The following is a 19,293-nucleotide window of genomic DNA, read 5'->3' as shown; positions in this document are numbered from 1 at the left end:
TTAAAAACAAGCTGGATTAAATTGCCCCAATGTAGGACCAAAAGCTATAATGAACAGATGCACGAGACTTCGTTCCATCTCTATGGAATACACACGCATTCCTAAAATAACTCGAGGGCCTTGACAGGTGATCATGTGACATTGAGGGAAGGAGGCGTCGGCAAAGCGTCTGTAGACGCGAAGCTAGCTAGCTAGCTTGCTTGCTAAAGGAGCTATATTTTTACCGTGGCTTGTTATGACAGCAGTCTACAAGCTAAACGAACAAAGCAACTGTTGGCTGCCTGTAATATCTGTTAGGTTGCTGCTATGAAATGAGAAAAACATGGGAGCCAAAGAGTCAAGGATAGGTTTCCTCTCGTATGACGAGGCCATCAACAGAGGTAACGTAATTTATGATTTACTCGCTAACCTTTGCTAGCTAGCTACCGTCCGTACTAGCTGTAAACATGACAGTAGGTCTTCATTAGTTAGCTTGTTAGCTAAGCTACTTGCTACCTGGATAGCTGACTAAGCTAGGTGTGCGTTGCGTGGGTAATGCAGGTTCGTTACTAGCTAACAACATTTGAGTAGTCAATTACTGTAGTTAACTGTTATCTAGATAAACATCACTCTACTGACAGGGTTAACGTTTAATTGGATATGCCAGATGGTACTACGAGAGCCAGTTCTTTGGTTAGCTACTATAGTGCCTAGTTGGCTAGGAACGTTACTGCATTCGGGATCAGGGAGAGGTCAACGCCCGGAAAATTAGCTGGTTGATGTTAGATCTAAATGCTCATCGTTAATTAAAGTTGAACAGTTAAATGCATAATCTTACGTTATCTTTCGATAACTAAAGATAATTGCCAACTGGAAGCGCATGCATGACACCACCAAGTAGCAGCTGTACTGGGAGGCTATCGTTAGCCATTTGTTGACACTGTCTGGTAGTGATGCTGTTACTCATTATTTGTTATATTCTTAATGTTATTTTATTAAGGCCTATCCTTAAGTCTAGAGCTGAAACAACGCTTGTGCGATCAGAAATCTATAAATATATCTGCTTACAGCTGTAACTATTAGTAGCGATACAGTATGTTGATGATGATTAGCCTATATTGTGTCTGACAGTACTGTGTTTTTGACATTGTCTGTCTGGTGTTGTTTCAGTCTTTTATGATATGTTATGACAGGGGTTTTCGAACCTCCCCCAGACATCCAACAATTTGTATTTGGTTTTGGAGACCTAGTCCTAAACTAGTTCACTTGAACCGAATAGTCAAAGGCTTGATAAAAAGTAGCCAAGTAGATTCGGGTGTAATCTCTTTGCAATACATCTAATCCCCAGTAGATGTTTTCAAACCTCTTCAGTATGATATTCAGGGTTAGTCTAGAGCTGGAACATGTGCAATTAGGGATCTAGAAATTGCTTCAAGATTGTGTGTGTTGGTTTTTCCCAGTATGTAGTGCAGGGCTCTTGCCAGAATGTCAAAATATGGGCAAGTGGCAGACCTTTATAACATAATTATGGGTTACATATGAGGGTTGCTATGGTTATTAGGATGGCAGCTACCAATTATTTTGATAATCGATTATTTTAGGCATAAAATACTTGATTGTTCGAATAATCGAAAAAAAAACACATGCCTCACAATTGATGTGGTGTTTTTTAATTTTTTTACAAAAACCAAAACATAAACATGTAAAGTCTTGTTCCAGTGTTTCATGTGCTGAAATACAAGATGAGAATTTTTTTTATATGTGCATATTTTTATTTCCAGTAATGTGAAATCCATAGAGGCCTAATGAATCTGTCAACTGACGCAAACAAGAGCATTACACATTAATACATTATTTCTTTTATATACAAACAGCATGGAAAACATTGACCATTTTCCATTGTTTTTAGTAATTCCTTACTATGTGGTCACTTGTTGAATAGTAACAAACTTCCAGTTCATGAAAATAACACAATCAGTAACAAACTTAAATGAGGAAACTAAGCAGCTCTCTTGTCCCAAGCAAATCAAACATGTTCCTTGTTTGTTGTGTGAACATACTGTCTTTTTTACGGACCAGCAGTCCCAGTCCGAAGGATTTAGGCTGGGTTCTGCATTTCCATACTGCTGCGAAGGGGGTGAGATGTAAATTAATCGGTGTCTTAGTGAATCACTGTGACAAATTTCAAAGTAATAGAGTAACATCTGTGTAAAACCAAATATGAACCCATTACATTGAGTGAAGCATGCAGTAACATTTGAGTCCAGATTGGCCAATAACCATATTTAATGTGTGAAATGGTGTTATTTGTAGTGTACATCTGTAGACACACAGACTTAACCGGTGCTCTGTACCGGTCTGCTTTCGTTTTAAGTGCTAAAGCACCGTGAATGTGTCCACACTGTGAAATACGGTGGTCGTTATTTTTACTCTTTGAAATGGCCCATTCATTTCTTTTCGCCTTTGTATTGGATCACTGTATATGCTCGCTGCTGCCTGCAGGATTAGATGGGTGATGTATTGAGATTGTTGTGCTCACAGAGTTGTCAAACATATGTTGGCTAATAGGGGCCACACACTGTATAAATGTCCAATGGGCAGCCGAAATAGAAGTCGACTGATTTTACTATTCGTGTAAGTCGATTTGGTTGAATAATCACTGCAGCCGTAATGGTAGTATGATGTAACATCTGCCCAGTCATGGTGGTGGGTTAGAGTAAAGGAGTTAATCAGTTTGCCTGAGTTTGTATTGGTGACCACGAATGACCTTGGGACATGGACCTTGGTACTCCACAGTTGATTTACAGAAAACGTTCTTCACAATTCCTGCCTCTCTATCCCTCGCAGTCACTGATGTGGAGCTGCAGCGTCTGAAGGATGCCTTCCGGAGGACCAGTGGCCTGTCCTGTTACATGAGCCAACAGTGCTTCATCAAGGAGGTTCTGGGAGATGTGGTACCACCCAGGGTAGCTGAGGTGAGCCTGGTTTTGCAGACCAAAGGAATTGGGGTTTATAGCAATTATATTCCATGGACAAGGGTAGACAGCTGTCTATGCTTTGGTTTGGTTTTCCTGTTATGATTTTGAAAGAATTTTTAGCCGTTGTGGCACAAATCCTATCCACGTTCTGGTACCAAATGTTATACTTTTTCTTCCTTACCTGATTCCAGGTGATATATAGCTCATTTGGTGGGACTTCTAAAGGCCTGCACTTTAACAACCTCATTGTTGGCCTGGTTCTCTTGACTAGAGGACGTGATGAGGAAAAAGCAAAATGTGAGTATTGTAACCGACCGATTAATGGAAACACTATGGATCAAAAGGTCTTGTAATATGATTCCCACTTGTGTGAGAGGTGCGTACCAGGCTAACAGTCTTTTGTGGCACCCCTGCAGACATTTTCAGTTTGTTTGCCAGTGATTCAGGCAGTCATGCGACACGAGAGGACATGGAGAGCATGCTTCAGACCGTGGATGGAGAGATCCCACATTCTCTCAGGAAGTGTTTCTCTGAGGTCAGCTCATATGACTTATTTGTTTCAATACAGATTTTACTACAGTAACACATTTTTCTTAGCCATGTATTTAAAAAGATATATATTTTTTTGTACTCATATGACCTGCAGGTTGTTGTTTTCCACCATTGGTTTAGTGTTTACTAGGCTACCCCTGAGTTACAGGTCTATTTTCATTTGCAGCATATGTTCAATACAAACATGTAACATATTCTAATGTTTCCTCATGCCTAATCTAATTGTAAGCTGCTGACACAGCTTAGCACGTCTATGCTATGTTTTGAGTGCACAGGGTTGTTAATGCTACTTGACACAGGAAGATTATTCCAGTGTGTGTTCAAGGCAGTGTTTTGTTCATGGCTTTATCAGTGTGGAGTCGGTCCGTTCATCTCTTTTCCTTTGTCTGCCAGGGTGAGAAGGTGAACTATGAGAAGTTTAGGAGCTGGCTCCTGCAGAACAAGGATGCCTTCACCTTTTCGCGCTGGCTCCTGTCCAGTGGGGTGTGCGTCACCCTGACCGATGATAGTGACGCACCCACCTTCTACCAGACATTGGCTGGAGTAACACACTGTGAGGACCCTCATCCTGACTCTTCAAGATATATTGCATAAACACCTGCCTAGGGGTCAGATTGCATCAATAGTCTTATTATGCCACTTCATAATTTTGCATTGCAGTAGAAGAATCGGATATCATTGACCTGGAGAAGAGATACTGGCTGCTGAAAGCTCAGTCTCGGACGGGCCGATTTGACCTGGAAACATTTGTCCCTTTAGTTTCTCCCCCTATTCATGCTTCCCTAAGTGAAGGTAAGAGAACACACAGGATGTGTGTTTGATTTATTTGATTAAATCTTTTGGAAGGCAGTCATTACTTCCATTATCGCCTTTTAACGTTTCCTTCTGTCCAGGTTTATTTCATGCCTTCGATGAAAACCGGGACAATCACATTGATTTTAAGGAAATCTCGTGTGGACTGTCCGCTTGCTGTAGGGGGCCTCTGGCGGAGAGACAGAAGTGTAAGGGCACAACAAGCACGAAGCCTTGCTGACGTTCGTTCTGTCATCACACCCACGGTTAAACCCCTGCTTTGTTGTCCCCAGTCTGTTTCAAAGTGTTTGATGTTGACCATGATGGGCTTCTGTCCCGGGAGGAAATGACAGGAATGGTCAGGGCCCTGCTGGAAGTTTGGAAAGACAACAACACAGACCCTCTACCGGTAAATAGCAGTCGGCCAGGCTGGGTAATCCATAGTGTTTGTGTTTCTCATAGTGTTTGTGTTTCAACCTCTGCCTTCTTACCCTGCCTGTCCCTCAGGAAGCCCACAGTAATGTTCACGCCATAGTGGAAGACATCCTGGATGAACACGACACCACCAGGGTATTACTCTACTGCTTACACAGCCTTCACGGTCATAAAGGGGTTCATCACGCCCCCTGACCCCTGAGATGTTCAAACCTTTTCTTTTGGTTTTTTAGCAAGGCCATTTGACCCTGGAGGACTACCAGATATGGAGCGTGAAGAGTGCACTCGCCAATGAGTTCCTAAACCTGCTGTTTCAGGTGAGAGCCCGACTGTTTCCACTCAGGTGGGCATTGTTTGCGGTGTGCATGCTTTTTACCTCATCACCGCTGTTCTGCCGTGCTTGGTCCTGACTTAGGTGTGCCATATCGTCCTGGGGCTGAGGCCGGCCTCCCGTGAAGAGGAAGGGCAGATCATCCGGTTCGTGGCGTTGTTCCTCTTGTCTTATACATGCTAACGTAGCCCCTCATCAGTCAGCCTAACACTCGGTCTCCTGTGTGTGTAGGGGCTGGTTGGAGAGAGAGAGCAGACACGGCCTTCAGCTAGGGGACTACTGGTTCCTCATTGCAGTTCCTTGGTGGCAGCAGTGGAGGGAGTATGTCAGATATGTAAGTGAGGCTTTTTCACGTGACGCCCAGGTTTGCTTCCACAGCCCCAGGGCAGAGAAGTACACATCGCCCTGTGTAGGCTGTCATCTTTATGAAGGGACATTAAATCAGTTTCCTGACTGTCCGTGATCACTAAAGATCTAATGGCGAGTTGGGTCTTTAACTTCGGCGTCGTGGATACATTACCAGTCTAGCGCTCATGCCGTCTTGGCCACCTACATCATCCCCAGCTCGTAATTAGCTGATTCATCCCATTTTCCTCCCTGTCACTTTTTCCTCGTTTGTTGCTGCAAATGAGAATGTGGTCAGTTGTGCGTCTTTCATTTTAAAGTTTTTTTTTTTGGATGTAGATACAGGGTCAGATACAGAAATAATGTTATAGTCTGACATTATTTGGTGTGATGAGAGCAACACAGCTTTTTCAGACATGAGGGATACTTCCTATGTTTCTTCCTTCAAATTACCACACCAACCGCTAGTTATCATTTTTGCCGATTGTATTTAAACTTGTAATCTATAAAATGACCTATGACAGCCACTGAATAAGTAACACTGCTTTGTTACTCATCCCGTCTCATTCGAATAGTTTCTACCATTTGAAAATGTTTCAAGAGTTTCTCCTGCAACACTTCAACAAAGCTTGGTCAAAAATCACTTCAATCCATCTCCATATGGCTATGGCCAGATGAACGTTGGGGTTGGTACTTTAATTCTGCTAAGACACACATTTCAACTGTGCATTGGAGAACAATATCCTAGAAAAATACATCCGTTATTGTCGAAGCTGTTACAAGCTTGTTCTACACCTAACAAGAGGATGTCATTTGTCTCCAAATATTAGAGACAATTGTGGAAAAGTAATTTGAGCAAAAGTTAGTGAACGGGTGATTGAATTTATTTGACATTTAAATCAAGTTGGGGATCCTGCAGATTTTGAATCAAGGACTCATGCTTTTAGCATCAGGAGGCTTAGCCAACTAACCAGGTAAAATAAATAAATAAATGAATAACATGTCCACTTAGTAGTATTATTGATTTCCTTTTTTAATTTTGTTTTGGTTGTTGGCCTTTCTTCCAGGACAACAAGCATATTGTGGTGGAGCAGCCGTCAGTGTTTGGCACAGGGAGAAGTGCTGGAGGAGGGGCACAGAACCAGGCCAGGATGGAGCAGGGCCCAGAGGGTGAGAACATGGCCAGCTCTCATAGCTCCCCAGAAGAGAAGTTCTCGGACAACATCTCCAGTGCGTCAGAAGCCTCTGAGACCACCAGCGGCAGTGAGTGGCTAAGAATCCTCTGACCTCTGCATTACACCTGACGTTTAGACAAGATCCGTATCTGATTAAGGACCATATTGAAATCGGTTGATAACTACTGCCTTCTGACTGGTGGCTGGCAGACTGTTTATGCTGCAGGTGAGTCTTCAATGGGATGTCAGAAAAAACAAATAATTTGCTTTCCATAGGCCTTCTCCCCCTGGGCTCAACCGCTGCAGATATCTGTTTCACTCGGCAGCATGATATTCCAGAAACAGACAGCCAGTGCTTCCTGGGGGCTGATGGGAAGATGGCGGTTCTAAGGCCTGGCGCCATCGACAACCAGCCTCTGGTCACATCGGAGGCCTTAAAGGTACACTAGGCACGACAAACGACTCTGTGGAAGGGGGTGGCCTCAATCAGATATTACTGTTCCTCTTCTTCATATTAAAACCCGTCCTTCAGGCTCCCACGTTGACCATGGAGGGAGGTCTACTGAGGCGCTCCCCGTCCTTGATTCTCGGCAGGGACTTCGAGGTAGTCCCGGAGCCTGTGTGGAGGGCTCTCTACCACTGGTATGGAGCCAACCTGAGTCTCCCCAGGCCGGTACGTACACTTCAACTCTGTAGCACAGGACCACCTTGTGCCCTTAAACTGTTACGGTTGTCCTCATCATTGATCCTGATATCGGGATTTGACCTCGTTCTTCTGGCCTCTCTCCGTTTCTCCGGTTGGTGTTCCCAGGTCATTAGAAACACCAAGACCGACTGCGCCGAACTGGAGCTGTTCCCCCGTCACCTGCTCTTCCTGAGGCAGCAGCCCCCCGCCCGCACCCCCCAGAACAACGTCTGGGTCAATATGGGTATGAGCCTCTCCTGGGGAAGGGCAACAGTAGAACACTGGCCTGGGGACTCCCTGCCCCCAGAGTGTGTACGCTCAGTGCTGCAAACCATTTCTATATCCCCAATTTAACTTAATTATCTGACTCGTGTAAAGCGTGTCTGATTTTACTTTATTTTTATTTTTAATTGTTTAATAGAAAATGGTTTGTCCTGTTTATTAGCTGTTCCCAATGTAGTTGGCTTTTAAGTGGACCTCAGGCATTTATCTCAGTTGTGAGAAGTCACTTCTGTAAAACAAGTCATTTGCTTTCACACCTCATACATGATGTACATGGATCACAAGTTAGGATTTGGACCGCATTGAATGGCAGACCTTTTAGCCATAAACGTTCAGTGGTGAGAATTCGACCTCTGTTAACAGTAATCAATGGTGTTTCCCTGAGCGTCTCCAGGTAACGTCCCCTCCCCTAGTGCCCCCCTGAAACGTGTGCTGGTTTACACGGGCTGTTTCAGTAGGGTGGGGACCATCAAGGACATCCATGAATACTTGGCTCAGAGACTCCGCATCAAGGAGGAAGACATGCGTCTATGGCTCTATAACAACGAGGTAGGTCTTTTATATTAGGCTGAACCCTTATCAACATGAAGTAACTTAGTCTTGCTTAGAAATACCTACAAAATCATGGTGTTTTTCCCTAGATGTCTAGTGAATTTAGTATTTTATAAACCAGTTGAATGGGCCTATTGCCTTTTTAAAAATTATTCCTGTTTTCAGGCCTGGCATAACCATAGAGGAGAGTCAAGACAATAATTGTCCAAAATGAACCTTTTGCATGTACATACGCATTTGATGTAATTATCTGAGTGTGACTTGAAATATCAGCCTTCCTGGTGACCCATTCAACTTGCTGGGACTTTCAACCTAATTTACTGATCCTACTTGATGACCCGGTTTGGGGAAGGTCAAACCGGGTCATCCGCAAGGTCGTTTGAAGACCCACACATTTGACTGTATTATATTGGCGGATGCTTTCCAAGGCAGACTGCATAATAAGGATTACAGTCTGAGAACTAGAGTACTACTACAGTACGATTTACAGCTTTTTGTATGAAAGCCTGGTTTTCCATCAGGCTAGGTACTCTGCATACATACCTGTACATGTACAGAAAACACACAAACTCCCTAAACACGCACATGCTCTGCAGTTCAACCATCTCCAGTATCTTTGAAAACGATGTATTCCGCAGAATTTTCTGACACTTCTCGATGATGAAGACCATTCCCTAGAAGGGTTGAAGATCCCAGATGAACAGTACATGGTCATAGAAGGTATGGGTCACCGCTGATTTCTGTTGATGTCATTTGGGTTCCATCCTGTATTGTCTGGATAAGTAGTTGAAGCTGTTCCTTTCATTTGGATCATTAGTACGAAACAAGGACATGAGCTGGCCTGAGGAGATGTCCTTCATTGCTAACAGCAACAGGATGAACAGGCACAATGGTAAGACACTGCGCACAGCGGCTACTCCAGCGCCACATTGGACATCATCCTTGTTGAGGATTGTGTGCCAAGAAAATTGGCACGTTGGATATATTGTAGATACAGTATGTCACAAAAGTGAGTACACCCCTCACATTTTTGCAAATATTTGATTATATCTTTTCATGTCTTTTCATATCTTTTCACTGAAGAAATTACACTTTGCTACAATGTAAAGTAGTTAGTGTACAGCTTGTATAACATTGTACATTTGCTGTCCCCTCAAAATAACTCAACACACAGCCATCAATGTCCAAACCGCCATGTTGAACTTCCAGTGACCAGTATGAGAGAGTGTGAGGGCGATGACACCAAATTTAACACACCTGCTCCCCATTCACACCTGAGACGAGTCTCATGACACAGGGGAGGGAAAATGGCTAATTGGGCCTCACTTTTGTTGCCAGCGGTTTATACATTAATGGCTGTGTGTTGAGTTATTTTGAGGGGACAGCAAATGTACACTGTTATACAAGCTGTACACTCACTACTTTACATTGTAGCAAAGTGTCATTTCTTCAGTGTTGGCACATGAAAAGATATAATCAAATATTTGCAAAAATGTGAGGGGTGTAATCACTTTTGTGAGATTCTGTACACATGTGAATCTACATCAGCGGACTTCTCAGCCTGATGCATCCTCCTGTTCACAGTCCCTACTGAGAAAGGTGCGACTGGACTGAGCAACCTCGGCAACACCTGCTTCATGAATTCCAGTATCCAGTGTGTGAGCAACACTAAGCCACTGACCGATTACTTCACGTCAGGAAACCACCTGTATGAGCTCAACAGGTCTGTCCCTATGCGTGTGTTTCTTTTAGATTTCTGTTTTTATGTAGACTTTCTTTTATGACAATCTGTGCTTGTTATACGGTATGTATTTATGTGACATTTAACAAAATCTCAATATCGGCAGGTTAGTATTCATATTGCCAGATCAATCAATATTTTGAAATAAATCTGAGCCGTACAGTCAGTTCTGTTTTTCTCCACTCCTATTACAGCTCATTCTGGCGCACACTTAAGTACTGCTGTTACTGCTCCTTGCTGCTATATTCACTATATAAATGTTTTACTCTATATATTAAGATTCTTCAATACATCCCAGTTCCATGTTTGCAGATATTGTGTAGCACCTTGTACGAAAAGTTGGTTAAATAAAGTCCACCACCAGCAGAGATGAGTGTGTGGTTTACTTTTTGATGTGTGCTGTTTGTGTTCATAACAGGACTAATCCTATTGGGATGCGCGGTCACATGGCTAAGTGCTATGGAGATCTGGTTCAAGAGTTGTGGAGTGGAACACAGAAGAACGTGGCCCCTCTGAAACTCAGAGTACGTCCATAAACTGCCCCCCAACTGACACTCCCAATATCAGTACTGTCTGTCAACCTAAAAAAAAAGCGTATTAAATGGTTCTTTTCCTTCTGTCCTTCTCTCACCTGTCCCTTCCTGCAGTGGACGATAGCAAAATACGCCCCGCGGTTTAATGGCTTCCAGCAGCAAGACTCCCAGGAGCTGCTGGCCTTCCTCCTGGATGGCCTTCACGAGGACCTGAACCGCGTTCACGAGAAGCCCTACGTGGAGCTAAAAGACAGCGATGGACGGCCAGACTGGGAGGTGGCTTCTGAGGTCAGGGTTCATGCACACTTCCCATCTTCGCGGCGGAGGCCGGGAGATCCAGAAATAAGGCATTAATACAATTCCCCTTAGCTGATGGGGTATGGATGCCATAGAACCTTCTGGGCCATGTTGAAGAGCTACACGTTGATGATGGGTTGTGTTGTTCCCCAGGCATGGGAGAACCACCTGAGGAGGAACCGCTCCATTGTGGTGGACCTGTTCCATGGCCAGCTCAGGTCACAGGTCAAGTGTAAGACCTGCGGTCACATCAGCGCTCGCTTCGACCCCTTCAACTTCCTGTCTCTTCCCCTGCCCATGGACAACTCCATGCACTTAGAGATCATAGGTGAGCCGTGCAACCGAGTTTTCAGTTCTACAGAGCAACATCCAGAAAAGGTGTCCCAAAAGCTCACAGACTGGCATGGTATTGCACGTCATATTATACTCACATGTTGCGCTCACTACAGTACGTTGCTCTGGATAATGGCCTCGGCTGGAAAAAATGAAATGTAAATGTAGATATTTGGCTCGCCTGTCCAGCCGGTCCTGCACTAGCCTCAGAGCTTTACAGTTAACTGTGGGGTTGAATTAAAAATAATGTTGTTCTTGTTGTCTTGTACCTGTAAAGTATGTTGGATCCTGCTCTTTGTTTCCTCGGTGCAGTCATTAAGCTCGATGGGTCTTGCCCAGTGCGGTATGGGCTTCGACTCAATGTGGATGAGAAGTACACAGGCCTGAAGAGACTCCTGAGCGATCTCTGCCTCCTCAGGCCTGAGCAGATCTTACTGGCTGAAGTCCATGCCTCCAACATCAAGGTAGAGCCATCATCCTCCATCACTGAGCGGTCGGTGTGCACAGAGAGGCTGGTGATGGTGACTCTCGCTCTGCCTCCTTTTTAGAACTTTCCGTCAGACAACCAGAAAGTGCGCAGAGCGGTGAGCGGCTTCCTGTGCGCGTTTGAGATCCCGGTGCCAGGTGCTCCAACGTCTGTGGCGTCCACCCCCACTGAAACAGATGGTACTGCTGGTTAGCTGTTGGGTTCGTCAGCGGTTGCATGACATTGATTTAAAGGGATTTGGATTACGGAGAAATAGCAACCAGGCACATCTCGCAATGCGAACAAGTGCTCAGGTTTCATATGAACGATGGAAAGGTAGATGCTCCGACCCTGGGAGATATCAGCGTAGTTGAATGCCTGACACACAAGCTGTCAGCGCTGCTGCTGTTTTATTTGATTCTTTGCTAAGAACTTGACAAGCTGTTTGCTGTCTTCCAGAAACTCCAGCGCTGGCCAATGGTAATGCCACCATGGTACCTGAGAGTAACCCTCTGAACCTGGGTCTGATCCCCAAGGGAATGCCCAGCACCGTGGTGCCCTGTGGCACAGAGGGCTGCCTGTCTGACGGTCCCCCCAATGGCCATGCCGTTCCCCCACTGGGCAGCCCCTTCACCGGGTACATCATCGCCATCCACCGGAAGATGGTGAGATGAGTTAAAGACTGATGAGGACCGCGCCAGATCAGCCAGATGCGCTGGTCGCTTCAAATCAACGGCGGTTCGTTTTGTTTCCCAGATGCGGGCCGAGTTGTACTTCCTGTCCAGTCAGAAGAACCGTCCCAGCCTGTTTGGCACTCCGTTGATCGTGCCCTGTACTGTCCACACTCGCACCCGGGACCTGTACGACGCCGTGTGGACCCAGGTGTCCCGTCTGGCCAGTCCGCTTCCCCCCCAGGAGGCCAGCAACCATGCCCAGGACTGGTCAGTCTTTTCACTCCGGTCCCTTCGTTCTGTCAGACGGCCTTGTGGTGCTCCGTTAAAACGAATGCGTTTTGTGTGTCAACAGTGACGACAGCATGGGCTACCAGTATCCCTTCACACTTCGTGTGGTCCAAAAGGACGGCAACTCCTGCGCTTGGTGTCCGTGGTACAGGTACTGGAGTCTGTCACAAGGCGCGTCGTGATCAACGTGCCGGGCGGAGGGTGTGCTGACTGTGTCGTTGTCCCCCTCAGGTTCTGCCGGGGCTGCACGGTGGAGTGTAACGACGACCTGGCCGCTGTTGGGAACGCCTTCATGGCTGTGGACTGGGACCCCACCGCCCTGCACCTCCGCTACCAGACCTCACAGGAGAGGGTAAGACACGTCACGCCGGGGGTCTTCCTGTGGCTTACGGTCCAGTGGTAATCTCATCCTCACACCCCCTCATGTGGGTACGGGTCTGTCTGCTGGAGACCAGGGTTCAGTAGCCGTCTGCAACCTGTACCCCGGTCTTTTCGTCTGTCTGCTGGAGACCAGGGTTCAGTAGCCGTCTGCAACCTGTACCCCGGTCTTTTCGTCTATCTGCTTATGATTCCCACATTGAATGAAGAGAGAAGTCTGTAGTGAGGATCCGTCAGGGTGGAATTTTGGGGTTTTAGGGGCAAGCCCACTTGGCCTTCATGGGGTGCCGAATTTGCCAGAGCACCGAGGCCATAGCCCAGGGCCCATCAAGCCAAATAGCCTTCTGAAAAACAAAAGCAGTTCCAGAAAATAAAAGGTTTTAATCAACCTTGTGTGGCCCGATGCCTTAGTCTCTAAGAAATGATGGCCTACCTCATTCTGTCCCACTTCTTTGTGACTGTGTCCTCAAATTAACCAAGAATATTTGCAGGCACAAATGATCTCCTGCAGGGTTTCTAAAAATGTATCTGCTAACGTTTCACGTAACTGTCAGCCTCAGTCTTGCTGTCACTGCCCATGTTGTTGAACACTGTTATAAGGGATGCAGAGGCAAGCTATTAACTTACAGAAATCTTTAGAAAACTGTAATCTGTTGTACTCATTTGACTTGCAAAAAATACTTGTTGCAAAATCTAGAATGAAATGCTTCCACTGTGTGGAGCCCTGCATCCATGTGACGGCCAGGCCGCCGAATGATGAGTTCTACATCCAGCCCAGGGGCACAATGGCCTCTTTGGCCGAAAAGAATGCATTTCTTGGTAGGGTGTTACGGTCTGGGCCCTAACTGGGGTGTGTCCGTCTGTGTCCGTCTGTCTCCGTGTGTGTGTCCGTGTGTGTCCGTGTGTGTCCGTCCTACAGATTGTGGAGGAACATCCCAGTGTGGAACAGAGTCGGAGGGCCCAGGCTGAGCCCATCAGTTTGGACAGCTGTCTACAGGCCTTTACCAGTGAGGAGGAGCTTGGAGAGGATGAACTCTACTACTGCTCCAAGTGTAAAACCCACCGTCTAGCCACCAAGAAACTGGACCTGTGGAGGCTGCCTCCAATCCTGGTCAGAGATACAGAATATTCCCTCCGCTTTGGCTCTCACTCTGCTCCATATGCATCGGTGTCAATAGGGAACAGTTGAAAGCTATGCAAATTGAACAGAAAGAAACTCTGTTTTCACTGTCTGAGGTGGCAGACTGCGCCGAACAGCTCCTCTAAAATCATTTTGTTCCTTTCAATTTCAGATAGTTCATTTAAAGCGGTTCCAGTTTATGAATGGGCGGTGGATCAAATCCCAGAAGATTGTGAAGTTTCCCAGGGAGCGCTTTGACCCCAGTGCTTTCCTGACCCCGAGGGATGCAGACCAAAGCCAACAGAGTTGGAGGGATGGGCTGGGGGAGGGGCTAAACGAGACAGAGGGAGGAGTGCCAAAGTCTGGGGCGGGAGACTCACTCTGTAATCCCTCCCTTTCTCACAACAATGGGAAAGGTTTGTAAAAACTCTGAGACCTGTTTCAGATGTACTTCACATTCCTCTTCTTCCTTTAGAGAGGCTGGTGCTCATGTGTGTTTGTTTGTGTGTGTGTGTGTGTGTGTGTGTGTGTGTGTGTGTGTGTGTATGTATGTGTGCGCAGACTCCTACTCCGGTAGGCTGACCAGCACTCCTCTCAGCAGAGATGTCAGTCCCAACAGCAGCCCTCAGAGTGAGGGCCGGAGGCAGGGCCGCCGCGGGCAGGGGTTGGCCCTGGAAAGCAGGTGCCAGCTGTCCCTCAGTAAAGAGAGCCTGGACAGTGGCAGGGAGAGCCCCATGGAGCTGGAGGCCAGCGGGGTGGGTATGGGGAGCAGGGGAGAGGGCCTGAGCGACTCCACCTCCGGTGAGGACACGGCCAGGGACTGTGACAACACCACATCTGTGTCGGAGCTGGAGAGCAACGGATACACTGAGGACAGCATAGACCTGGAGGCCTGTCAGGACCAAAGAGACAAGATCTGCCTCGAACCCATGTACAACCTGTATGCCATTTCAGTAAGTGTTAATGTTGTTTTCTCTGTAAGAATATGCTCTTTCTGAATGCCGATAACCGAGCAGCGTAAAGGGTCTCTATACGGTCTGAGATATCCTCGGATCACAAGTCTTTTCTTTTCTTCAGTGCCATTCAGGGATCCTAGGAGGAGGCCATTATGTGACATATGCCAAAAACCCCAATGAAAAGTGGTACTGTTACAACGACAGTAGCTGTAAGGTGAGTCATGAGATTATTTTCCAAAAACAGAATGTGATAAGTGAGACCGTGTCCGTTGTCGTCTATAACCGTGCTGTTGTACATTCAGTAGTTCAAACCGAGCCACACTGTTTTCTATATTTAGGAGCTACGGTCAGAGGAGATTGACACAGATTCTGCCTATATCCTGTTCTACGAGCAGCAAGGAGTGGATTATTCTTTGTTCAGGCCCAAAACTGATGGCAAAAAGATGGCTGACACTACAAGCATGGACGAGGACTTTGAGTCTGACTATAGGAAGTACTGTGTTCTTCAGTAATGGACTGCTTATGTGTCTGTGGTGTCATCGACATGCCTGTGCTTGGAAACCAACTAAAGGTTTGAATCTAAACACCTCAAGTTGAGGTGAGCAGAAGCATTGAAGTCATTCTTGGTGGTTAAAAGTCAACCAACCGTTTATACACCTCTTCATAGCTTTGGTTTTTTTGTTTTTGAAGTAATGGTACTCTCAAGCTATTTCTGTGTCATACAAAAGCTGTGGATTGGTTTGCTGCAGCATCAAAACTACGAGTGTGCGTGCGAGTGTGCGTGCGAGTGTGCGTGCGAGTGTGCGTGCGAGTGTGCGTGCGAGTGTGCGTGCGAGTGTGCGTGCGAGTGTGCGTGCGAGTGTGCGTGCGAGTGTGCGTGCGAGTGTGCGAGTAGCAATGCTAGCTGAAATATGCCATTAATGTGTACACATTTTGATTGGTACTCTCTGCAGTTAACAATGTGATTTTACGATTGATTTTGTGCGATAACTGAGAATCGCCCCCACTGAGTACTACAAAAATGATTGCAGTAGAAATGTTCACTACCTCGTCATTCTGTTTAGAACGGCAGTCAATCCCAATGTCACATTTCTAAATTGTCATTTTAGGAAGTTCCCTCTTCAAATGTAAATTATTTAAACTCCAGAACGATAGGCCTGGATTATATTTGGTGTTGCTGAACAACATGTATGTATTTGAATTGCAATGTACATCATTTTTTTTTTTTTTTTTGTGTTATCATGTCAGGTCTGCTAAGAACAAAGCCTCACTTTCACCCATCTGACTGAATCTTCCAGTAGCATTTGCCTGTGCCATTTTTGTGTGCAGGTCTGTACCTCCGTCATATCAGTCTGTGCCATCATAACATTGTCATGTATCACAGTTGTCATTTACAGTGCCACCAATGGGCTATATCATCTTAATCATTGTGCCCTATTTAACACGATTCTTTATGCAAGTCATGACTCACAACTTCCAGAACATGAAGTTGCGGATAATGTTGCGTCTTTGGAAATGCCATAAGTATGACGTATGAAGGCTGAGTGGTTGCACCTTAGTGTTAGGCAACGTGAATAGGTAGCTTTTTCCTTGAGCTTCGGAAGATGTATTTACTGTAACTAAGTTGATATGTATGTAAAACATTTTCACAAGGCGTTGAATTTACTCACATGGAGAGAGAAATCGCAAGCAGTTAGGCCTTGAGCTGTATGTATATCCATTTCAGAACTCACCTCTAATCTCTGCTCTGTCTTTAAAGGGTTGTTGAAGTTTATTCTTTACTTGGTGAATCAACTGTACTTATACCATCTAGACAGAAACCACATTACCTGACCTATGATGCTAGAATGATGAGCATTCTGATGTCTTTCATTTTTAACATTTTAAAACCTTAGCCAACTGTTGCTGTGTTCATTTCCTGAATTCTCTTTGCAAACCTTGTTACATTGATTATTACTACTGAATGTTATTTTTCTGTATTTAGTTGTACCCTTTTATTTGATTTATTATTAATTTAATGTACTTTTGTAAATGTTGTTTAAAGTCAATAATTTCTTTGCACTGACCCTTGAGGAAAAAAGAACATGTACATAAATACTTTTGGAAAAAGGATGTATTGGATTATAAAGATCTGTCTTGTATATGGAGTGAATTAGTTCATCTGTAACTATTAAAGCAGCCAATGAAACACACTGCCTGTGTCTCCCTTTGTACAGACTTATTTGGGTGGTCTTAACAGCTACTAGACCAGGTAAATCTGTGTAATGTGCTATCAGAAAGAATATTGGTTGTATAGGGATCCCTTAAAATTATTGAACTTCAGGGAAACCTATTTTAGATCACACAATTCAAAGAGCTGATTCAAAGAGACTTCAGCACTGGTTTCTCTGGAAACCAGAATATAGATGCTTAGCCACACCCCGCACACCATTATAGGTTCCTTCTTCCTCAGATCTGGAACATTTGGTCAATGTATGCTTTGCTGACATCAGCACTGGACACACACACACCCACCCACACACTGTACATGAAGAAACATGGCTAAATATCTTTATTGTAGAATTTGACATTTTAGCCAATAGTTAAGTTTTACAAACTTAGTGTTGTGACCAAAAATCATACTAACATCATACTAGTGTATATTGACTTGATTGGTCCAGCATGACATTTGGTGCTGATGACAAGCAGCCATATCCTATAATTACACTATTTTTGAACATACCCATGCTCTAATTTGTTCCAGACTTTCGGATTCCCTTGGATGAAGCCAACCTCTGCACTCAGAATCTGAATGCAAGTATTCAGACAAATGTCAGACAACCTGAAGTTAAATATATGTTACAGTACAACAATAGATAACAGTTTAACAAATGATCAATGCCAACTAGGTGAGTTGTGTAGACTATGTTGGATATTAAACCTTACTGATGACGGTTTCTCAAGCTCTGATGTAACTTCTAACATATTTTCTCAGATGGTGTAGAATTGAATGGGATGTTCAACATTCTACTGGGTTTTTCTATCACCATTGTCATTTTGTTGACAATTATGTGGAGGAAGTAAGCAGAGAGCTCAACCACTTGTAAAGATATCACACAGTGGTACCTTTCCTTAATACAGTATCACCAGCATATGTGATTATTACATAATATACAGCCCATACAAGCAAAGTGTTGCAGTTGTATTGCACTCTAATGGCATCGTGTGGTAGTTTACCTGCCACATTATGACTGCAATACATTTTTACGGGAACAGTTGATAGTATATAACTGTTTATTACATGCTTCAAACCTTTTCCAGGTACCATACTGCTCAGAATTCAAGAGCTTCAAGGTTTGAAGGACCCATTGGACAGAGCACCTCCATCCAAAACACAGGCCAGAAGTCCCCTTACCGTGAGTGACGTTTTGATGTGTGATAGCAGAAGCCCTCCCCCTGACTAGAGCTTCTCTCTGTCACTCTAGGACTGGATTCACAGGACACCAGCTCAGCAACTCGCCTGGAAACCAAATGGAGACATCCGGAAACGGTACACTTAAGAAATTGTAACGTGTAAAAATAAATAAAAAAGAATTGCAGTAAAATGGTGCAGCTGTAACTGTGTGGACTTGATTTCCCAGGATTCCAGCTTCAACAGAGCATGGATGTGCCTACAGCAGCTCATCAAATCAGGGCACAACGGGATGTACTACAAAGCTAAGATGACACGTGGCACTTGCACAGGTCTCTTCACTGTCACCTGCAAGATGACAAAAGAAGGTTTGAAAATCCACCAAGCTCACAAACACTTTAGCTATCAGTAACAACCACTTTTACCATCAATACCAAAAGGCAAAATACGGAACCTGAAGGTAAATATTCCAGCAGAAGTATACTACAAGGATGTTACAACAAACATATTTTTTTATTTTATTTTAGACTGTATTATATTTTATTTTATTTTAGACTGTATTATATTTTATTGTACAAATAGAGAACCACAATGTAGAATAGGTTGCTCGACATATCTAGTCAGCTTTTGGGTACTACATTATCATTATTTTCTCTTGTGATCATGAGAAACATTAAAGTTGTTAGGTTTATAGGAAGGACATTTGTTTAATGACAGTTTGAATCATAGGGAGGTATACAGGAGACAGCGGGAAAGGTATAAAAACAGTTTTCAACCCTGATCTCTGGCAGGGGATTGCATATGTGGACGGACCAGAATGGAAAGCACTAGCGTCCCACAATTCAGTTGACTGACTGGATAGGGGAGAGTTGGGCTGAATGTGACAAGAGTCAATAATAATGTATTATCACTGCTGGAATGTCCTCATGCGATGTTGAAATTAAGACAATCTAGTGACCACCACGCATTTGATTGGGCTGACGTGTTAAATCATCACAGATTTACACTGG

The 19,293-nt window shown here is 44.6% G+C and overlaps 1 protein-coding gene and 1 long non-coding RNA gene across 3 annotated transcripts; both read left to right on the top strand.

The window, feature by feature from the left end:
- The first annotated feature begins 147 nt into the window (after nucleotides 1-147).
- Nucleotides 148-17,084, top strand: LOC105010780 (ubiquitin carboxyl-terminal hydrolase 32). Of its 2 annotated transcripts, XR_828034.4 has the most exons (35): nucleotides 148-380; nucleotides 2,827-2,954; nucleotides 3,149-3,254; nucleotides 3,374-3,492; nucleotides 3,903-4,062; nucleotides 4,170-4,301; nucleotides 4,403-4,510; nucleotides 4,595-4,710; nucleotides 4,809-4,871; nucleotides 4,970-5,053; nucleotides 5,152-5,213; nucleotides 5,299-5,401; nucleotides 6,480-6,675; nucleotides 6,864-7,027; nucleotides 7,120-7,260; nucleotides 7,399-7,516; nucleotides 7,949-8,103; nucleotides 8,745-8,826; nucleotides 8,924-8,998; nucleotides 9,691-9,829; nucleotides 10,266-10,371; nucleotides 10,495-10,668; nucleotides 10,831-11,005; nucleotides 11,323-11,474; nucleotides 11,559-11,676; nucleotides 11,936-12,141; nucleotides 12,233-12,417; nucleotides 12,503-12,589; nucleotides 12,670-12,790; nucleotides 13,736-13,927; nucleotides 14,109-14,352; nucleotides 14,498-14,889; nucleotides 15,014-15,106; nucleotides 15,231-15,490; nucleotides 16,141-17,084. XR_828034.4 is itself a non-coding variant. In XM_010870373.5 (34 exons), the coding sequence occupies exons 1-34, from the start codon at nucleotides 323-325 to the stop codon at nucleotides 15,402-15,404; spliced, it is 4,728 nt and encodes a 1,575-aa protein (XP_010868675.2). In that variant the 5' UTR covers nucleotides 148-322; the 3' UTR covers nucleotides 15,405-17,084. The 2 variants fall into 2 exon arrangements, 1 of the variants encoding a protein (XP_010868675.2); XM_010870373.5 differs by having other exon boundaries at nucleotides 15,231-17,084.
- Nucleotides 17,085-17,891: 807 nt separating this feature from the next.
- On the top strand, nucleotides 17,892-18,603 carry LOC117594769. The gene is made up of 3 exons (XR_004576008.1): nucleotides 17,892-17,951; nucleotides 18,193-18,421; nucleotides 18,513-18,603. It is a non-coding gene; the product is annotated as an uncharacterized LOC117594769 (long non-coding RNA).
- The last annotated feature ends 690 nt before the right edge of the window (nucleotides 18,604-19,293 follow it).

The sequence above is a fragment of the Esox lucius genome, chromosome 7, assembly GCF_011004845.1.
Source record: "Esox lucius isolate fEsoLuc1 chromosome 7, fEsoLuc1.pri, whole genome shotgun sequence".
NCBI lineage: Eukaryota > Metazoa > Chordata > Actinopteri > Esociformes > Esocidae > Esox > Esox lucius.
This window is presented reverse-complemented; position numbering and strand designations above follow the sequence as displayed.